Source organism: Panthera uncia (assembly GCF_023721935.1).
Source record: "Panthera uncia isolate 11264 chromosome B3 unlocalized genomic scaffold, Puncia_PCG_1.0 HiC_scaffold_1, whole genome shotgun sequence".
Taxonomy (NCBI): Eukaryota; Metazoa; Chordata; class Mammalia; order Carnivora; family Felidae; genus Panthera; species Panthera uncia.
The window spans coordinates 116008273-116028644 of NW_026057582.1; the positions used below are offsets into that span (position 1 = coordinate 116008273).

Genomic DNA, 20372 nt, shown 5'->3' on the forward strand with positions numbered 1-20372 from the left:
TTTTATAGTCTTGCTTCTTACATTTAAATGTGTGATGCATTTTGAGTTAGTTTTTTAATATGGTGAGGTAGGGGCTGTGTTAGAGGTTCCCAAAATTGCCCTTGGGCTTGATTTGCTAGGACTCACAGGACTGAGTAGCTGTTCTACTCAAAGTTATAATTTATTACAGTGAAAGTGATGAAGTTTTGGGGTGATGATGGGGGTTCGGAGCTGATGGCCAAGAATGCATTCTTCAAGATGTCTTTGGTGCAAAAAGGTGATTTTATTAAAGCACGGGGACAGGACCCCTGGGTAGAAAGAGGTGAACTGGGATTGTGACAGGTAACTGATTATATACCCTCAGGTTGGCAAGGGGGCAGGGACAGTGTAAGTCTCTAAGGAATTTTAGAAGCAAGGTTTCCAGGACCTTGAGGGGCTAGCTGCTGTTAGGAAAACACCATTTATTACTGTTTAGTAAAACCTCAGTCATGAGACCCTTTCGATATATATCAGGGGTCATGGCTTGGAGTCTGATTACCAGTGTTTATCTTGGGGAAGTTGAGATATAGGAAGTTTCCAAAGGAATTTTTATATGTTAAAGTAGACTTAAAGGTTTGGGGGGGGGGGGGCTTGTGGGGGTCAGGATAATGTTAAGCCAAGATTCTCTTTTGCCCCTAGCAAACTGTCATCATTGAGGCAGCTGAGCTCCTAGAAGGAGGTCACTCTGCCAGTTTCAAGGACTTGTCAATGGGCTATAGGCAGTAAGGGAATTTAATTTTTTATTTGCCTTTGTTTCCCGTATCACCATGGCAAGCACTTAAACCCCTTTCCTTTGTTCTTGGGTAGCCAGGAGTGTCTGAGGAATATTACACATATTCCACCTGGGTGGGTCCAGGGGCTGCTGTTAGCCTGTACTTTGCCTTCAGCTTGCCTTATGATCCTTCATCAAAACGACACAGATTTAAATCAGCAAAAGGCACCTGGGCATAGTCTAGGAGAAACCAGATGCAAACTTCTAGGTATCCCCTACTAGTGCAGTTGTGCAGGATGTACTTTATTTTCCCGGCAAAGATGAATGGCAGCATGAGAAAAATGTTGCCAGCTAGGGAACCTTACACAAGATCTTAGTGTCCAGGTTTAATAAAAAACCTCAATAAAGGGGGTTAATAATGTCAATAATGTAGGTCAGTAGTGTAGGCATGCAGCATGCCTGCATGATTGACCTCAGCTGCTCAGACTCCAGACGCCAGTGCAAAAATAGGTGTTTACCATAAATTACATTGTTGGTATAAACTATCTAGTCACACTGGTACTGCAGTGGCCCAGAGCCTTAGGTAGCCACAAACACTCTTTTCAGAATATTCGGAGGCTCAGAGCTCAGTTCCTAGGAGTTGGCCAAGGAAGGGCCAGTCCTAAAAACAGGGCTTTCTTGGGAATATGCAGGGTTTGATTATCTCAGTCCTCAGAGTTTATCCTTTCCTGCGTAGGAGTGTTTTGCATGTGGATATCTAATTATCCCACTACTGTTGAAAAGGTAATATTTCCCTGTTGAATTGTTTCCACACTCTTATTGAAAATCAGTTGACTGTAAATTGATAGAAATGTGTAAATTTCTGAACTTCTATTTCTATTCCATTGACGTGTATGTTTATCTTATGTTGATATAGTCACATAATCTGTTAATAGCTATAAACTGTGTGACAGTTGATAAGGTGTTTTGGGGTGATGGTAGGGTTCGGAGCTAATGGCCAAGAAAGAATTCTTGCATCATCCTTGATGCAAAAAGGGTAATTTTATTAAAACACAGGACAGGACCCAGGGGCAGGAAGAGCTGTCCCAGACCCTGAGGATAGAATAGTTATATACTTGGGAGTTGGGGGGATGTAAAGTCTAGAGGAAGTTTCCAGTAGGATTTTCTTGTGCTAAAGAAGACTCATAAGATCCCGGAGGCCTAGCTCTTGTCAAGCTAAGGTTGTTTATTCCCTTTAGCAAAGCATGAACATTAAGACTGTAGGGAGTTCCTAGAGAAACATTTTACTCTATATTTGTCAATGGCTGCAGGTTATAAGGAATTTTAATTTTATTTGCCATTTCCTTCTTGCCTTTGTTTCCCCCATCAGTAATCATCCCCTTTTCTTTCTTAATGCTGGTAATTGTGGCTTGTCTATTTTTCTTGATTAGTCTTGGCTGGACATTTGTCAATTCTATTATTTGTTTACTTATTTTTTTAAACAGCTTTATCTTCATTGATCACCTTCTGTGATATGCTTGTTTTCTGTTTTGTTAATTTTTACTTTTATTTACCTCTAGTTCTGGGGGGGGTTATTTTGCTATTCTTTTTGTAGATTTATGATGAATATTAGATTATTATTATTTTCACACATTTTTGTTTTCTAACGTATGCCTCTAAAGCTCAAAATTTTACTTTTTAGCATACTTTTCCCACATACCATAAATTTTTAATATGTAGTGTTTTCATTTTCATTCAAAGTGGTTTGAATTTTATTTCAGTTAAAAAATTTTTTTTAAATATTTTATTTATTTTTTGAGAGACAGAGAGAGATAGAGTGCGAGCAGGGGAGGGGCAGAGAGAGAAAGACGCACAGAATCCGAAGCAGTCTCTGGGCTCTGAGCCATCAGCACAGAGCCCTATGCAGGAGATGATAACCTGAGCCAGTCTGATGCTCAACCAACTGAGCCACCCAGGCACCCCTTGAAATCAGTTTTAATTTGAATTGGGGCATTTGCCTTTTTTTTTGGCAGAAATCCCCCCCCCCCCATTAGAAAAGCAACACAGAACCATCAAATAGATCCCTAAAGCAAACAAATAGAACACTAGAGTATGTAGTAAGCGCAGTATATGATGCTGCCACAGAGATGAACTTTAAGCATTTTAGTGTAGTTTCTTCCAGGCCTTTTTATGCATATTAATTTAACATGCTGTTACTGTTTAGCAAGTGGAATTTGGGCTATAAACTCTTATAACTTTTTCTTTCTTTTCCAACTAATAACATATTTGCTTTCCGGAATTTTTTTGTTCTTTTTCCTTTAAAGTCCTTCACAGGGCATGTGCCTTTATGCATTTGGGAGTGCTTTGAGTCAGTCACCAAATTCTCTGTTAGCTCCATGTCAAGCGAAGCAGATCCATCCCTGCCCTCAAGGCACTCGTGGTCTAATGGAGTCAGACCCAGGCATAGGGACAGCTACTGAGCCAGAGCTCCTGAGAAGAGTTACAGGGCAGCAGCTTCAGAGCAGAAACATAGGAGGCCAGGGAAAGGTACTATGCATGAGAGGGAGGCAGCTTCTAGGTGCAACTTGGCATCACCTGAGAAGGAGCCATCGCCTGTTCTCCTCCACCATACTGAAAGTCATGTGTCCCCCTGCAGGTGATCGCCATGATCAAAGGCCTGCAGGTGCTAATGGGCAGGATGGAGAGTGTGTTCAACCATGCCATCCGGCACACCGTCTATGCTGCGCTGCAGGACTTCTCCCAGGTTACCCTCCGGGAACCACTCAGGCAGGCCATCAAGAAGAAGAAGAATGTCATCCAGAGGTCAGCCTCAGTGTAATACCTCCCTGTGAGCTTGGAGTCCAAAACTGTTGAATTAGTTTAGTTTAAACAACCATATAGTTACATTTTCATAAATATGCTCAATGCATTTATATTCAACCTCCAAAATCCCTTCTGGTATATGTCCTCTAAATGTAATGCAGTGGGTACAATTATTCACCTGAACAATGTATAGTAAATCAACTACAGAATGTCTAAGCAGTGGAGCCACAGGGACAAGGGTGTATTTATCTTGGGGCAGGAGAGTGTCTCAAAATCTGTTTGATTATTCTAATCACCAGGCTTGTGGGGACAGGAAGCCCAGCATCACATTTTCCGTCTCAAAATGTGTTGTCTTTAAGTATTTTTGCTTCTGTTCTTTTTGGCCTGTCCTACAAATTGGCCAAAAAATACATAGATATTGCAGACATCTTGTAGTGATCCTGAGCTAGTTTTCTCTTAATATTTAGCCTTTTAAAGTTGTCTTTCAGAGACATTTATGTAAAATGAAGCTTACAAGGGCTCACAAGTGTATTGATTTCATTTTCTTGCTTTATAATTGATGTGTTTATCACCTGGCTTGGTATGATTTTTAGCATTAATAAAATTTTATACTGTGAGTCTTCCCATTTTGCTCATGCTTGCTGTAGTAGGAAGCTAACCACATGGGAAATGTATAGTCTAAGAGTAACTTAGGTTTTAACTAGAATTTTCACCACGAGATAGGATAGGTACATCTGCCAAGTGTGGTGCCTATGGGGGGGGGGGGTCTCCACATGGTGGGATGGGAGCATGTTTCAAATGTGTCTGAGACATAGACCCAGTCCCCACAGTTGTGTTGGTGACATGTTCCTTTAGAAATCAGGGAATCAGCCAAGGGAGGTCAAGTTTCAGCTCCCTAGGTGGATGTTTGTGGTCTGTCCTCTTGTTGCCCTTTGCATGACAGTGTTCAGGAAATAAAACACCACTTCCAGGCTAATTGATGCAAACTGCAGCTAAGTCAGATCTTCTGGGGCTACTAATGTCTCAGAGAAAACAGTCTATCCAAAGATAATTTCACTTTGAACTGGTCCATTATCATATCTCACACTGTCCCCAAAGGAAATTAGGTGTGAAAATTGGTTTTCCAGCTATGTGTTAGGTGAGGAGATGCAGTGATTGTAAAAGTCCTGAAGCTATAAGTGCTCCATGCCTCACTGATGACTTGATGGGGCTGTTTAGTGTTCTGCAGGCCATCAGGAAGACCGTGTGTGACTGGGAGACGGGGCACGAGCCCTTCAATGACCCAGCCCTGCGGGGTGAGAAGGACCCCAAGAGTGGCTTCGACATCAAAGTACCCCGGCGTGCCGTGGGACCCTCCAGCACACAGGTTTTCATCCTCCCTGCTCCCCTGCTCTATCTGTTCCCCTGAGTGGGCTAACCCAAAGCTGAGGGTTGGTAAGCAAGACCAGGAGTAAAATGACATCACCACTTCTGCTCAAGATGATCAAGTATTGCCTGTGCCTTTTCTGCTCCTTGGTTCCCTGCCCAAGTGAATCTGGAGCATTCTTGTGATTCTCAGATTTGATCATTTGCATGCAGAACTTAATTTGACTGCATCAACTCCTATCACAAAAATGTGGGTGAAATTCTACGTGTCCGTATTTATGCTGTGTTTCCTGATAGGTGTTTAAATGTGTGGTTATAATTTTTACATTGGGCGTAAAAATGATTGTTTCTGAAGATAAAACTTTTAGAAATTTAAGAATATACCTTTTTTGTATCCCTGGTCTTAAGCCACCACTGCTCTTCTCTCTCCTGCCATGCTCAGCCCCCTGCTCCCCAAAAGCGGCCTTATTCTGACTCTCATATCTGATTTAGTATGTCCTTCTGCTTTTCTCTTCCCATTTTGGGATGTAGTACTTCTTAACTCATCATTCTTCTGTTGAGGGCTTTTATAATCCCTTCTTGCCAATCTTTCAGAGAAATACCAGCAAAACACATTGTTGGCTGTAAATGAAACCTCTCAAATATCTGGGAGGAAAACATTTGGCCCACCCAAGGAAGACGCTTGTCCTGATTCTGTCCAGTGTGCATGCACCCTTCCCACCCTCCGTTCCCATGTGTGTCTCCCCACCCCATGATGTGTGTGTCCTGTGACTAACGGCTCTCTCCCACCTCTCCCCCCATCTATCCATGTCTAGCTCTACCTGGTGCGCACCATGGCGGAGTCCTTGAGCTCTGCCGAGCTGCTGAGGCAGCTCAAGTCTTTGGGCATGGAAAGACTCTTGCATGTGGTAAACGCGTTTCTGAGGCAGTCCTACACCTATCCGCCTCTTTTAACCTTTGGTGGTAAGACATCATTTGTTTTTCTTGTTGACATTATGGCACGGAGGTGAATTGCTCCGTTACAAGTTCTTTCTCACAGGCAGCACCAACTTGGCTACTTAGATGGGCGCCCAGACCCACTTTGAGGAGCTGGCATAGTGGTAGGCTTACTGCTGCAGCCTGGCTCTGGTCAGGGCATAGCACAGTAGTCTTTCTCTTGTGGTTTATCTGAGTTTGGTATAACTAATGTGCCATGTGTATTTTCTCCCCCACAAATGTTTCCTTGGATAATGCAGCTTTACATGGTGAGAACCATGCTAGAGTCCCTCATTGCAGACAAAAGTGGTTCCAAGAAAACCTTGAGAAGTAGCCTTGAGGGGCCCACCATATTGGACATAGAAAAATTTCATCGAGAGTCATTCTTCTACACTCACTTGATTAATTTCAGTGGTAAGAGCTACTGCTGACCAGCGTCTGGCCCAGCATGTTCTAACACTGCTAACACTGTCTAGAATGCTTCTGCTGACCATCCCTGCTGTGGTCCCCTCACACACCCAGACGATGATCCATGTTGTAACCTTCGTGGTATTTCCTTGCCTGTCGCTTTAAATGCACGGCTGGCAGGGCTCCTTCCATGTGGCGTTGCCCTTAGAAAGATGAGGGCCGTGGGCCTGCAGCTGGCTCTGTGACCTGAATGCAAAGCCTTTGTAACCCATACAAGGTTAGAAACACAGACAAATGTCATCTGTCACCTGGCTCGAGAACAAGATAGTGATGAATATGAGAAACAACCTCCATGAGCACTGATGTGTGGAAGGTGGCAAATCACCTTGACCAGGGCATTGGGTGGCTACCCTTTGTCAATTTGGAGTCTGTGTTTACTCCAGTGCTGCAGCAGCTTCCTCAGAGCAGGAAGCCTCTATCTTGGCTGGGAGTATAGTGGGTTTGGAGTAAATAGTAAGGCTTTTGTTTTTCACTTGTCAAATGATGGAAACTTTTTTAAAGTTTATTTATTTTGAGAGAGAGAGAGAGAGAGAGAGAGAGAGGAGTGGGGAGGGGCAGAGAGAGAGGGAGAAAGAAAGAATCCCAAGCATGCTCTGCACTGACAGTGCAGATGCGGGGCCCAAATTCATGAACCGTGAGATCATGACCTGAGCCAAAACCAAGAAGTCGGATGCCTAACTAAGCCACCCAGGCACCTGGAAACATTGTTTTTAAAAAAAATTTCTGTTTTGCATTAGATAGATTTGTATTGAATATGCATGTAATGCTGCGTCTTTATCCTAAAATAAAGTAACACGGTTTTTATTTATCCTTTTATTATTTGTTTATTTACTTACTTAAGGTTTACTTATTTTTGAGAGAGTGAGAGAGACAGTGTGAGTGGGGGAGGGGCAGAGAGAGATGGAGACACAGAATCCGAAGCAGGCTCCAGGCTCTGAGCTGTCAACACAGAGCCCAACGTGGGGCTCAAACTCACAAACCGTGAGATGACCTGAGACAAAGTCAGATACTTAACCAACTGAGCCACCCAGGTTCCCTATTTCCCCTTTTAAAAAGGCCATTTTCCCCCTTCCCATCCCTCAAAGAAGCTCACAGGGTTGACAAGGTCCCATTGGCAGGTGGTGGTATACCAGACCAGCAGGGGCCAGATGCTGAATCTTCTCATTTTGTGAGCAGGAATGTGCAATGTCTAGGGTGGCTTTGCTTGCAGCCACTTCGTGGTTGTCTCATCCCTAGTGTGAGGTGCCGTGTGACCCCCGCCCCCCGCTCATATCTGCTCCCGCATGGCTCACGGCTGAGATTGAAAGAGTCAGCATCTCACACATGCCCCCCTCCCACCTGAGATTGTCCTGCTGAGTCTTTTCTGCTTGCAGAAGATTAACGTGATGTCGTTTGAATCCTTCAAGAAACGCTGCAGCAGTGCTGTGACCTTTCACAGTTGTGGTTCCGAGAGTTCTTTCTGGAGCTGACAATGGGCAGGAGGATCCAGTTCCCCATTGAGATGTCCATGCCCTGGATCCTGACGGACCACATCCTAGAGACCAAGGAGGCATCCATGATGGAGTGAGTGCCCTGTGGGCCTGTTTTAGTTATTTGTGGTAACCAGGGTCCGTGGTGGCATTTGGGAGCTGGGAGAGGGAGGAAGGGGCTGGACTGTTTTCAGCACTTTATTTGAAGTTGTCATACTTGGGGTAAGACTTCAGAGATTAATACAAGTAACGGGTTTCTTGGCTTTAGACTCCAACTGGAACATAGCAGAAGTCATTAAGTCCCACCATGTCCAAGTAAGGCCCTGGGGACTCAGCTAAGATCAGCAAAAGATGTGGCCTGGCCTTTCGTGTGGCACAGCCTCTGAGCCAGAAGAATTTGGGAGAGAAAGTGTTAATTGAACAGCTTTGTTTTGTGGTCAGGACTCAGGGCCAACGGAGGGGATCAGAGATTTTGAAAATATGAGGTCCATGAAGGTAAACTAATAGAAAAGGGAGATGTCTTAGGAAGATTGGGAACTGACCCAGCAGGTTCTTCAACACACAGAGCAAATGTCTTTGTCTTTGCCTATGCACATCAGTTCTTATGTGGTGGTCAGGAGGGTGGCCTTCCACTTTCTCTGGAGTGGCCATATCCTCTGTTCTACAACACTGGAAATCTAATGCAGAGGCCTTGGCATGCCTCTTTGTCGCATATTTGGAGTTGAACTTGACCCCACTGCTCACACAGCCTCCCTTGCTGTGAGGTGGGAGTGGCCTTGTACACTCAGAGGATCCTTATTACTGGAGACCTCTGGCTGCTGCCTTCTGTCCAGACATGGGGCAGAGGGAAAGGGGCTTTCAAAAGCTATGCTGGTCATGGTCATGGTCAGCTGTAGGACCCGGGACCTTTATGTTTTTCTTGCTAAGTCAGACAGTTCATTCTTAGAAATAAGAAAATAACTTGTTTTTGTGGTTATAAAAAATACTGTATTCTGTGGTGAGAAACTTTAAACATAAATGAGAAGCTGCAGCTACAGGAGGCCCTTGTGGACCCAACGGGCCCTGGGCATGACCTCCATAAGTGTGTCCCATCTGTGGGATTGTCTGGCTTATTAGTCCATTAGGATCCTGGACAAAAACCTAGTTTGGTGTTTGAAGTAAGAACTGTTTTTCCTCATGTGAGAGGTCAACAATGAATGTTAAATTTCACTTGGAGTACGGGATGTGAGAGCCGAAAAGCCCTTTGTGGAAGGCTGGGCTGACCACTCGCCCCCTCTGCAGGTACGTCCTCTACTCCCTGGACCTGTACAATGACAGCGCACACTATGCCCTCACCAGGTTCAACAAGCAGTTTCTCTACGACGAAATTGAAGCAGAGGTGAGGGCCCAGGCACCTTTAACAAACTTTAATTTCCTTTTTCTCTGAGTGTTACAGGAAGCAGATTTTCTTTAATAGTACAGGAGGTTTAAACAATAGAATGAACTTTGAAATAAACATTTTGTAGTGAACCCTCCTATCTGTACTTTTCTCTCTGCATCTACACATGTGATGATTGACAGCATGTCATAAGCACCTGTTTCCTCACCTGTCTTCTGTTAAAAACACAGTTTAAAGCAGGTGCATCTACATAGTAGATGCACTGAACCAACCCCTATTTTATTTCTTTCATTTTAGTTTCTTAGTTTTGCATATTGTAAGTAATGCTTTGATGAACTTCCTTGCACCTAATTTTTTAACTGTGTTCAATTATTTTTTGAGGACAAATTCCTATAAGTGGAATTATTAAATTTTTCTACATGTAGCTAAGGAGATAAATCTAAGGAGAAAATTTAAAAATTTTCTAGTTTAAGGTATAAGACAGTTTAAAGCTCAACAAATTACATTGTGCATCTCGATTTCCTTCTCTGCCTCCTCACAAAAACTAAAAAACGCTTCTTAAGGGCAGACACCTGTAGGTCCTGTAGTGGTTCCCCTTTGAGCACATGGTGTCCTGTGAGCACCATGTGGGGTGGGGAGGCTAACCCTATTTGCAAGGGAGAATACAGTTTTAGGGGTGGAGTCATAGGGGTTTATCCATCCTGTGTGTCTTCACCAACCTCAGTGCTTAGAGCAGCCAGCCATGCTCCAGAGGATGCCACCACACACAGTAGTTCCTGGGACACACAGCCTGGTGGCAGAGCAGAACCCAAATACAATTAAACCACTGAGAACACTTGATAAAGAGAGACTTTTTCATACTCCTTTGCCTTTAAGAGACATGAAGCGTTTTTCTTCATCAGTAAGAAAGGTTCTGACATAATTCCAGTGGCTGTGTAGTGGTCACTCCTGGCCACACCATAATATATTTAATCTGCTGGTGTTAGACAATGAGTTTATTTCTTGGGGTGCCAGGGTGGCTCAGTCAATTGAGCGTCAGACCCTTGGTTTCGGCTCAGGTCATGATCTCATTCATGGTTTGTGGAATTGAGCCCTGCCTCAGCACAGAGCCTGCTTGGGATTCTCTCCCTCCCCTCTCTGTCTGCCCCTTCCCCACTTGCTCATGCTTGCTCTCTCAAAACAAATAATCTTAAAAAAAAAAAATTGAGGTTGTTTTTTGTCTCTCTTTGCTAATAATTGCCTTTGTTTGCCTTAACAAAAGATTTTCTTTTAATTTTATATTCCCAGAACTTATTCATTTTATAACTGAAAGTTTGTACCTTTTGACCACTTTCACCCATTTTGCCTACCCTTACCCCTGCCTCTGGAAACCACCAGTCTGTTTTCTGTGCATTATTTTTTTTTTTTAAGTTTATTTATTTTTGCAAGAGGGTGTGAGTGCTAGGCGGGGAGGGGCAGAGAGAGAGAGGGTGAGAGAGAGAATCCCAAGCAGGCTTTGTACTGTCAGTGCAGAGCCCAGTGTGGGGCTTGATCCCATGAACCATGAGATTATGACCTGAGCTAAAATCAAGAGTCCGCTCAACCGACTGAGCCACCAAGGCACCCCAAGCTCAACAAATTACATTGTGCATCTCGATTTCCTCCCTCTTTTTTTTTTTTTTTTTTTTTTTTTTTAAGATTTCACACATGAGATTTGTCTTTCTTTGTTTGACTTACTTCAGTTAACATAATGCCCTTAGGGTCCATCCATATAGTTGCAAATGGTAGGATTTCTTTTTTTATGGCTGAATAGTATTCCATTATATATATATATATATATATATATATATATATATATACATACACACACACACATATATATATACCAAAATTTCTTTATATGTTCATCCATCAATGGACACTTAGGTTGCTTCCATGTCTTGGTTATTGTAAATAATGCTTCAGTGATCATGGGAGTGCAGATATCTTTTCAAGTTCATGTTTTTAGTTTTGTTTGTTTTTGTTTTTTTTTTTAACGTTTATTTATTTTTGAGACAGAGAGAGACAGAGCATGAACGGGGGAGGGTCAGAGAGAGAGGGAGACACAGAATCTGAAACAGGCTCTAGGCTCTGAGCTGTCAGCACAGAGCCCGACGTGGGGTTCGAACTCACGGACCGTGAGATCATGACCTGAGCCGAAGTCGGACGCTTAACCGACTGAGCCACCCAGGCACCCCTTTAGTTTTTTTGGATAAATACCCAAAAGTGGAATTTGCTGGATCAAAAGATTTTTTTTTTTGAAGTTGGGTTATTTGATCTTTAGGGAATAAAAATCTAATATATGCTTTCTTTTTCTTCAGGTGAATCTATGCTTTGACCAATTTGTTTATAAACTGGCAGACCAGATATTTGCATATTATAAGGTTATGGCAGGAAGGTATGTGGTTTATGATTTGGACATGAAATCTTGGGTTACTTGACATTTCCATTAAAATTCACAGCATATGAGAAATGTCTTCTCTTCCTCTCTACTAGTTTGCTTCTTGATAAACGTTTACGATCAGAATGCAAGAATCAAGGGGCAACGATCCATCTCCCGCCATCTAACCGCTATGAGACACTGCTTAAGCAGAGGCATGTGCAGGTGAGCCAGACCTCTCCTGGGGATGGTGAGGCATGGAGCCAGCACTGGAAATAGTGTGGTTTTCTTTGAGCTGACTGGGTATTAATAGATGTCAGTATGTTGTGTTACTGTGGAGAGATCCTTGTAAAGTGTTGAGATTTTAAAGACAGTTTCTTTTGGATACCCTGAAATACAGAGGAAGATTTGTAGCACTCTGCACCCTGTCCTGTTCTACCTCTGGGGAAAGGCATGGCCCCAGAGGGCTTGGGTCCTCTCTAAGAGCCCAAAATTCAGAACTTAGAAGGAATGAAGGTGAGAAACACTTGTCAGCTGAGTGTTACAGAAGAGCTCTCTCTTGGCCAGAACAAAGAATAAAAAATACAGTGTTTACTTTTGTTTCCTTAAAAACAGTATGTCAGAAAAATGAGTAAAATACAGAAAACTGTAGGGAAAAATGCATATAATTCTACAGATAATTACCATTCACATTTTGAGACATTTTCTACCAGCATTGTATCTATATGTTTATGTTATTGAAATGATATTGAGAAACACATATGTTTTTAGGATTCTGAAGTAGAGAGGGAATAATTTTCTCTTATTCATTCTTGTAATACTGTGAAAGTTAGGCATGTGCAGGCTGCTCTGTAGTGGGGGTTGGTCCTGAACACCATTGTGAGGGGTCCTAACTGACAGACCCAGATTTTCAGGGTGTATGGTGAAACAGAGTTTCTCTCCATGATGTTAAGTATAAATTCAGCAAAGGATGCTACAAAAGTCCTTTATGGTTTTGACCTGAAGGAATTTTAGCTCTAGGAAAGTAGAGTATTTGATCATGACACCTATATATATAATTTGATCTAAAATGTTTACATTTTGTGTATTATTTGTTTTATCTTTTGGAATTGGATTCTGGAACAGATATATTTAATATCTGTATAGGTGTATAAGTATATAGATATACATATACATATATACATTTGTTTTTTATTGCTCATTCTTTTTTCCTTTCTCCATCTTCCAGCTCCTGGGCAGATCCATAGACCTTAATCGCCTGATTACTCAGCGTGTTTCAGCAGCCATGTATAAGTCTCTGGAACTGGCCATTGGACGATTTGAAAGTGAAGACCTGACATCAATAGTTGTAAGTGCTCTCCCCTTTGTCAAGCTCAGCAGAAACTGGTCACAAGGATTGGAGCTAATTTTAATTTTGTGCTTATGATAAACTGAACCAATAGTAGGTTCAGTTTTTGCATAGAAATCAAAAGCTTTGCACTACTCGAGCTTGGCCTATCCTGAGTATCGTTTTTTAGTGTCTATTCTTATTGGCTGCAATTCTAAGATGACTTCAAAGAACAAATAGTCCTAACCTTGAATAAATTACACCTAACTATGGCAAGAGAATAAAAGAAGGAAAATTTGGGGCCTCTGGGTGGCTCAGTTAAGCATTTGACTCTTGGTTTTGGCTCAGGTCGTGATCTCACAGTTCATGAGTTCGAGCCCCATGTTGGGCTCTGTGCTGACAGCACAAAGCCTGCATGAGATATTCATTCTCTCTCTCTCTCTCTCTCTCTCTCTCTCCCTCTCTCTCCCTCTCTCTCTCTCTCTCTCCCTCTCTCTCCCTCTCTCTCCCTCTCCCTCTCTCTCCCTCTCTCTCCCTCTCTTTCCCCCTCTCCCTCTCCCTCCCCCCTCCCTCCCCAGCTCCTCTCTCTCTCTTTCTAAATAAATAATTTTTTTAAAAAAGGAAAATTTTAAAAATCAAAAAGAAATGAACACAGAGAAAAAGGATTTGAAAGAAAATCATATAGAAGATTAACAATGAAGATCCAACATACAATACATATCACAAGGGTCTCCGAAGAGAAAAACCAAAGCAGTGTGACTTGAAAATTGTGTTTCCAGGAAACATGGATAAAATTTAGTACATGCTATAAATATATATTAAAAGCCTGTGGCATGTGCCTGGGAAAACTGACCCAAAGTGGCCAATACCAAGGAATATTTCAGTGGAAGTATTAGATTTTTTTTTTAATGTTTATATTTTTGAGGGAGACAGAGCATGAGTGGGGAAGGGGCAGAGAGAGAGGGAGGTACAGAATCCAATGCATTTTCCAGGCTGTCAGCACAGAGCCAGATGTGGAGCTCCATCTCATGAGATGCAAGATCATGACCTAAGTTGGAAGTCGGATGCTCAACCAACTGAGCCACCCAGGTGCCCCTGTAGAAGTATTAGATTTTAAAGGAAAAGAAAAAATTAATCTGGATATCTGAGCAGAGTGATAAGAGAAAGAAAATTTGTCTTCAGAGCTTTGTCTACAGCTATTCATGCCAGAAGCCAAGGAAAGGAAATGAGAATTAAGGATTTTATGCCAAACCAAATAGATCTTCCAAGAATGAAGGCTTCAGACATTGTTAGTGAACATGTAAGAACACAAGGAAGGTTGTTCATTACTAAAGACACAGTTTTGGCTAGAACAAGAGAGGCGTCAGTGAGCACTGGGCTTCAGCAACTTGGGTTCAAGCATCTCCACATAGGGTGAGCAGTGCTCCTCATATTCTTCCACAGAATCAGGATGACTACATAGATATCTTATATTCTTTGTCTTCATACTTGGTCTTTTAAAGCTGGTGTGTAACTCACATGTACAGTGCACCTCAGTTTGGACCAGCCATGTTCTCATTGCCATTATGTGGCCATTGGCTACTACAGTGGATAACACAGACCTAAGCATATTTATGAGCAAATTAGAAGTTTAGAAATCTGTCTGTGAATGCACTTGCTGACTGTGCTTTGTCGCTGTGCACAGTAAGAGAGGCTGACTCAGGCTGATGCCTGAGGACACATAGCATGCCAGCAGGGCAGGGGTGGATGCATCCTAGTGGTCTCTGCCCTAGGGGTGGTTGGAAGCCAGTGAGGGGGCAGTGTAGAGGTTTCCTTAGTGAAAAAAGGATGATTGCCCTGGAGGTGTGACCATGGTTAGGAGGGGTGTTTCCAAAAGAGTGGAGAGGACATAATGAATTTAGGTGTAAGAAGCAAGCTCCTGTGGCCTACTAGACCCCCACTGTGTATATTCTTGGCCTAGCTCACCAGCCTTACCTCTGTGTATCCTATTCTCTCCTACCCAGCCCACCCTAGCACCATGGCACTGCCCATGTAAGGAATGGGGGCCAATGAGCTGGGCTCAATTCTGTCCTCATACCCCTGTCTTTGTGGTCCTATAGGAGTTGGATGGCCTCTTGGAAATCAACCGCATGACCCACAAGCTGCTAAACAGGTACCTGACACTGGACAGCTTTGACGCCATGTTCCGGGAGGCCAACCACAATGTATCAGCGCCATATGGGAGAATCACCCTCCATGTCTTCTGGGAACTCAATTACGACTTCCTGCCCAACTACTGCTATAATGGCTCTACCAACCGGTGAGCATGTAACCTCATGGATAGTTTTGGATGCCCTTGCCAAAGGGTTCCTAAACAGGATATCTCTGGGCCTCCACATTGTCCATTAAGTTGCTGTCTTTTTCCCTGTTCCTATCATTTGTCACGTCCAGGGTACTCAGGCCCTCCCAGTCTCCTCTTTTTGCAAGTATAGCCTTAGGCCAGCCCCTGGGCATGTTTTATGGCTTTGCATGTAGAGACTGCACTGGGGCACTTGCTTGTAGGTCAGGGCAGGATCTCATGGTGCACGTGGACAATAGCTGCAGGGTCTGCACCATCTCCACCGTTGTCAGTCTACCTGATGTTGGAATATAGTGGGTGACTTTCTATTTTTCTTCCATTCTGGGATGTTGGGGTGTATGAAGATCAGTTGGTGAGCCACACTCTCACCAACCTACCATTTACTACTATGTTGAACGACATAAAAGTGGCCAGTTATGTGGGTGGCACGGTTGATAAGTGGTTTAGCCTCTTGATGTGGCCCAAATCCTGGGACAGCCCTGCCTTGGCCTCTGTGCACTGGGCAGCCACCTGTCCAGGTTTGTTCTCTGTGCTCTACTCTAAGCTGACCTTCTGCTCTGTGTCAGCATGTGCCAAAGACGTATGTGTGTGTGTATGTATGTGTATTATGACCACTTTTTAAAAATCACTGTCTGTGGCTTTTCTGCTAGATCTGAACATCCCACCATGTATTAGCTGAATTGTTACTGACTTTCAAGCCCAGTTTTATGTCTCAAAGGACATACTGAGGACAGAAGGGAGGCACTCCTGTGGTCTGATCATGTCTGCTATTGCCATTTTCTATTTAGGACCTCAAGGTTGGATTTCCTTATAGGGACACAGGCTTGGCCCAAGGTGCATGGGGCTATGCCATCACACCAGCCCCAGGTGGCTGACACTTGCCAGGCAGCAGTAGTGGGAACGTGACCATAGCTTCCAGAGCCACAGGGGGAGGAGTCCCAGTCAGTCTCCTCAGATTAGGGGGCTTCTGGGCCTGGCTGGGCATATACCAGAACCAGACTTTACACACTACTCATCATTGTTTAACTTCTTTGAAGGTGTCTAGTCTCCTGAAACAGATATCTTTCAAATTATTAGAGTCTGGATTAACTGAAAATATATTTTTATTACATAAATAATGCATTATAATTGTAGAAAAGCTAGAAATCATATATACATATATGAGGAGGAAAATAAATCCCTAGAGATTGCTTGCATTAAAAAATATATCGATGGGGGGGGCATCTGGGTGGCTCAGTTGGTTACTGAGGTTCAGGTCATGATCTTACGGTTCGTGAGTCCAAAGCCCCACATCAGGCTCTGAGCTATTAGCTCAGAGCCTGGAGCCTGTTTCGCATTCTGTCTCTCTCTTTCTCTCTCTCTCTCTCTGCCCATCCCCTGCTTGTGCTCTCTCTTTTTCTCTCTAAATAAATAAACACTTAAAAAAATGTTTTGGGGCTCTTTGGGTGGCTCAGTTGGTTAATTTTCCGACTCGGGCTCAGTTCATGATCTCATGGTCATGAGATTAAGCCCTGTGTTCGGGCTCTGCGCTGGGCATGGATCCTGCTTATGATTCTCTCTCTCCCTCTCTCTCTGCCCCTTCCCTACTCTCTCTTTCTCAAAATAAATGAATAAACATTTTTTAAAATGTGTATTTCTTCTACAGTTTTTGTCATACAGTCAGATATACATATATATTTTTTTATTTTGCAGAAATGAGTGCTATTAGGCATGCTATTATATACACATTCTTATTCCACATGATATATCACAAGGAGGGTCATTCTGTATTAGACTATAAATATGCTTTTCTGCTTCTGAAAATCTGTATAAGTCATGGCTGATGTTTGCAGGACCAAAGAGTTGTTTTGGTTGATCCATTTGGAACCTTTGGAATTAATTTCTGTTACCTTCCCTTAAATTGTTTTTGCCTTGTCAGGTGTCTCTGAAGGTTACATGCAGCAGAACTCCACTATCAGTAGGCTGAAAAAAGGTGTTATGGTGAGGTTGGAATTGGGCAACACAGGAAGTTGTGATTTTTTTTGGTATTATTTTAGATTGTATTTTTTAAATGTTTATTTATATTGAGAGAGGGAGAGAGAGAGAGAGAGAGAGAGTGTGTGTGTGTGTGTGTGTGTGTGTGTGTGTGTGTATGTGTGTGTGTGTGTGTGTGTGTGTAGGGGAGGGGTAGAGGGAGAGAGAGAGAGACAGGGAATCCTAAGCAGGCTCCATGCTGTAAGCACAGAGCTCAGCCTGACTTGGGGCTCAAACTCACAAACTCTGAGATCATGACCTGAGCCAAAACCAAGAGTCAGTTGCTTAACCAACTGAGCTACCCAGGCTTTTTAAAAATTATCTAGCATTTGGTCTTCCTTTAAGGGATTTCTCAGAGATCTTGCAAAAGGAATAATGAAAGGTGTTCCCTGAGCCTCCTTTATGCCTGTTGGACTGCCCTGGTCTCCTTGGTGATGGTTCAATGGGTCAAGTCCTCAGAATTGATGTGAGCTGTGTAGAAGATCTGCAGAGGAGGATCAGGATTACATGATGATGAAAAGCCAGCATTTGCCATAAACTCTTGTGTTGAACTGCTATGTTTTCTGGAAGATACTTTAGACATATGAACACAAGTTTGGTGAGGAAGAGTGGAGTTAGGGAAATGGATCAAATTCTGAGTCCCTGCCCACCAAGATAGGCCCTTGTTGGATGCCCTGTTTGGGACTGATGATGGAGAACATCCCCCCATTCAAGGCTGCCTGGCCTGCTGGCAGTAGGGGTCTTATTGTCAAAGACAGAATTGACAGGGCTCAGGTTAGGAAGTTGGTACTATGAAGGGTAGAAAACCTCCAGGCCAGTGTCAGTTATAGGACCCTGGTAGAACTGTGTGAGGAACATTGAGGCATCCAATATGTAACTGAGGAGTGGTGTCAGGTCACACCTCAGCCCTCAGCTACCTGAGACCACACAATGTCTGATGTAAATGACAGTGAGCAGAAGGGGCAGCTTTGGGTGCTTTCATCTCTTGTGGCATATTTCTTCCATTGGCCCATGAGATGTGAATACCCCTGTTTGCAGAGTGAGCACAGAGCCCATGGAGGCTGTGAGTGGGCCCCACCTGTGTTGTAAGGAGGCTGCTCTGCCCACCAAGGCTCCTGAGAACTGAACTGGAATCCTGAGAAGACGGACAGAATTGTGTCACCCAGTATTTTAATTCCATCCCTGAGGGTTTTCTAAGAACTGTTCAAGGGAAACCAGAACTTCACTGGTTGCTTATTTTTGATTAGTGATTTTGCCTGATGGCTCTAGGAAGTGGTTTAGGGTAGCCTATGACTTAAATTTAACCTATACAGCTGATAATTGTGTGAAAATGCTATAGCTCTGGAAATAGGCAATGATTGGGATCAAAGTCAGGCCTCAGAGGGAGGAAGGCCACAGAGGAATGGGTGTGTCCTCAGTGCAGTGTACAATGAAGCAAAGGGCATTACTTTGTCTGTTACTGGTGATGTTAACTTCTGTCTTTTGGTTAGGATGGTGGCTGCCTGGTTTCTCCGCTGACATGTTATCATTTTTCTGCTTAGAATTTATAAGTAATTTATAGAGAGATGGTTGAGACTTCATAAATAAACTGTTCCTCATTAAAATTTGGCCTACTAGTTTTACCATCTGTTGATGATTCTTACCCAACTCAGTTATCATTATGGTGGTTGACAATGGTGATTTTCAAATGTCATCATTCCATGTATATATATTAGTTGGCCTTCAACTATATATGTTGGCATATATTTATTTGTTTATTATAAGTAAAGAGTTGCAGATTCTAACTCAGCATTGTAATCTGTTATTATCATGATTTGGTTTTTGTGGCTTAAATTGACCCCATTTTGGCCAGTGGGAGCCCCTTCCACCTGGTTTTGGTGTCCTATTAGCTATCCACATCATTTTGAAGCACTGCCCTACTTTCTGCACCACAAAAAGTTCCAGGTTCATCTTGTACTTCTCCTGCTCTATCTTGGCAATTTGTTATTTCTACAAGGATTCCTTTTAGTGGAGAATATTTTACAACTAGGCTTAATGTTTACAAAGTAAGTCTGGGTGTTAGATATGCTCATTGCTACTGGAATGTCATTGTTTCTAGACTCTTTTGATGTTCAGAGCTAGGGAGTACCTGACTATGTACTGTATTAAGTCCCTGTATTACCACAAACCTTGGGGCTTAAAACAACAAAAATTTATTTTCTCACAGTTCTGGAGGCTAGATATCCAAAACCAAGGTGTCAGCGGGGCTGTGCTTCTTCTGAGACTCTGGGTAGAGACTTTTCTTGCTTTTCCCCAGCTTCAGGTGGGTGGTCAGCAATTCTTGGCCTTCTTAGCATGCAGCTGTATCATTCCAGTCTCTGCCTCCTTAGACACATGCTGTTTTCCCTTCTTCCTACAAGGACATGAGTCATATTGGATCAAGGGCCTGCTCTGCTTCAGTATAACTTCATCTTGACTAATTACATCTGCAGTAGCCCCATTTCTAAATAAGATCACATTATGAGGTACTGGTAATTAGGACTTCAGATTATCTTTTTAGAGGACACAACCCCATAAAATGTTTATGTGGTGGGGGGTGGGGGTTGCTTCTCTGTAGCTGTCTACATGTTCTAACCCTGAATTCACACTAATATCTTCAATTCCAGTTCAGCACTGCAGTTCTCATTCTCGTTTTCTCCCTCCCTTTCCATTTTTATAACTCCTTTCTACAGTGAGAATCCTGTTTCGTTATTAGTATATTTACTCATTTGCTTAATTCTAGAAAATGCAGAAAATTCAAAATTACTAATCCTTTCCACCATGAACACAAGTCTACTAACTGGAATTCCATTTTTTTTTATCTTTACATTGAGTGTATATATACTCAATATATTTGACTATATATTTATATATTACATACGTATATAAATATATAGTCAAAATACAGTGCTTAAACGTTATTTGGGATAATGAAGTAACAGGGTTTGGATATATCTTTTGCCTTAAACAAGTGAAAAATTTATGAAACCACTGTTTCATACATTGCCTATTTCTCTAGGGGAAAGGAAACAAAGGAGGTAAGCCCTATGACTTCCCTGGGTTTCTGCTTGGAAGCACTTTCTGGGCTTCA

General features: G+C 42.8%; 1 protein-coding gene across 1 annotated transcript in view; it reads left to right on the forward strand.

Moving 5' to 3' along the window:
* The window catches only part of CYFIP1 (cytoplasmic FMR1 interacting protein 1), a 136420-nt gene that overhangs the window by 71359 nt on the left and 44689 nt on the right, over window positions 1-20372 (forward strand). Inside the window, exons 14-22 of the mRNA XM_049614145.1 lie at window positions 3366-3532; window positions 4751-4898; window positions 6133-6286; window positions 7747-7903; window positions 9091-9187; window positions 11527-11603; window positions 11702-11810; window positions 12814-12933; window positions 15012-15211. Coding sequence (XP_049470102.1) covers window positions 3366-3532; window positions 4751-4898; window positions 6133-6286; window positions 7747-7903; window positions 9091-9187; window positions 11527-11603; window positions 11702-11810; window positions 12814-12933; window positions 15012-15211 — 1229 coding nt within the window. The remainder of the gene's footprint in view (window positions 1-3365; window positions 3533-4750; window positions 4899-6132; window positions 6287-7746; window positions 7904-9090; window positions 9188-11526; window positions 11604-11701; window positions 11811-12813; window positions 12934-15011; window positions 15212-20372) is intronic.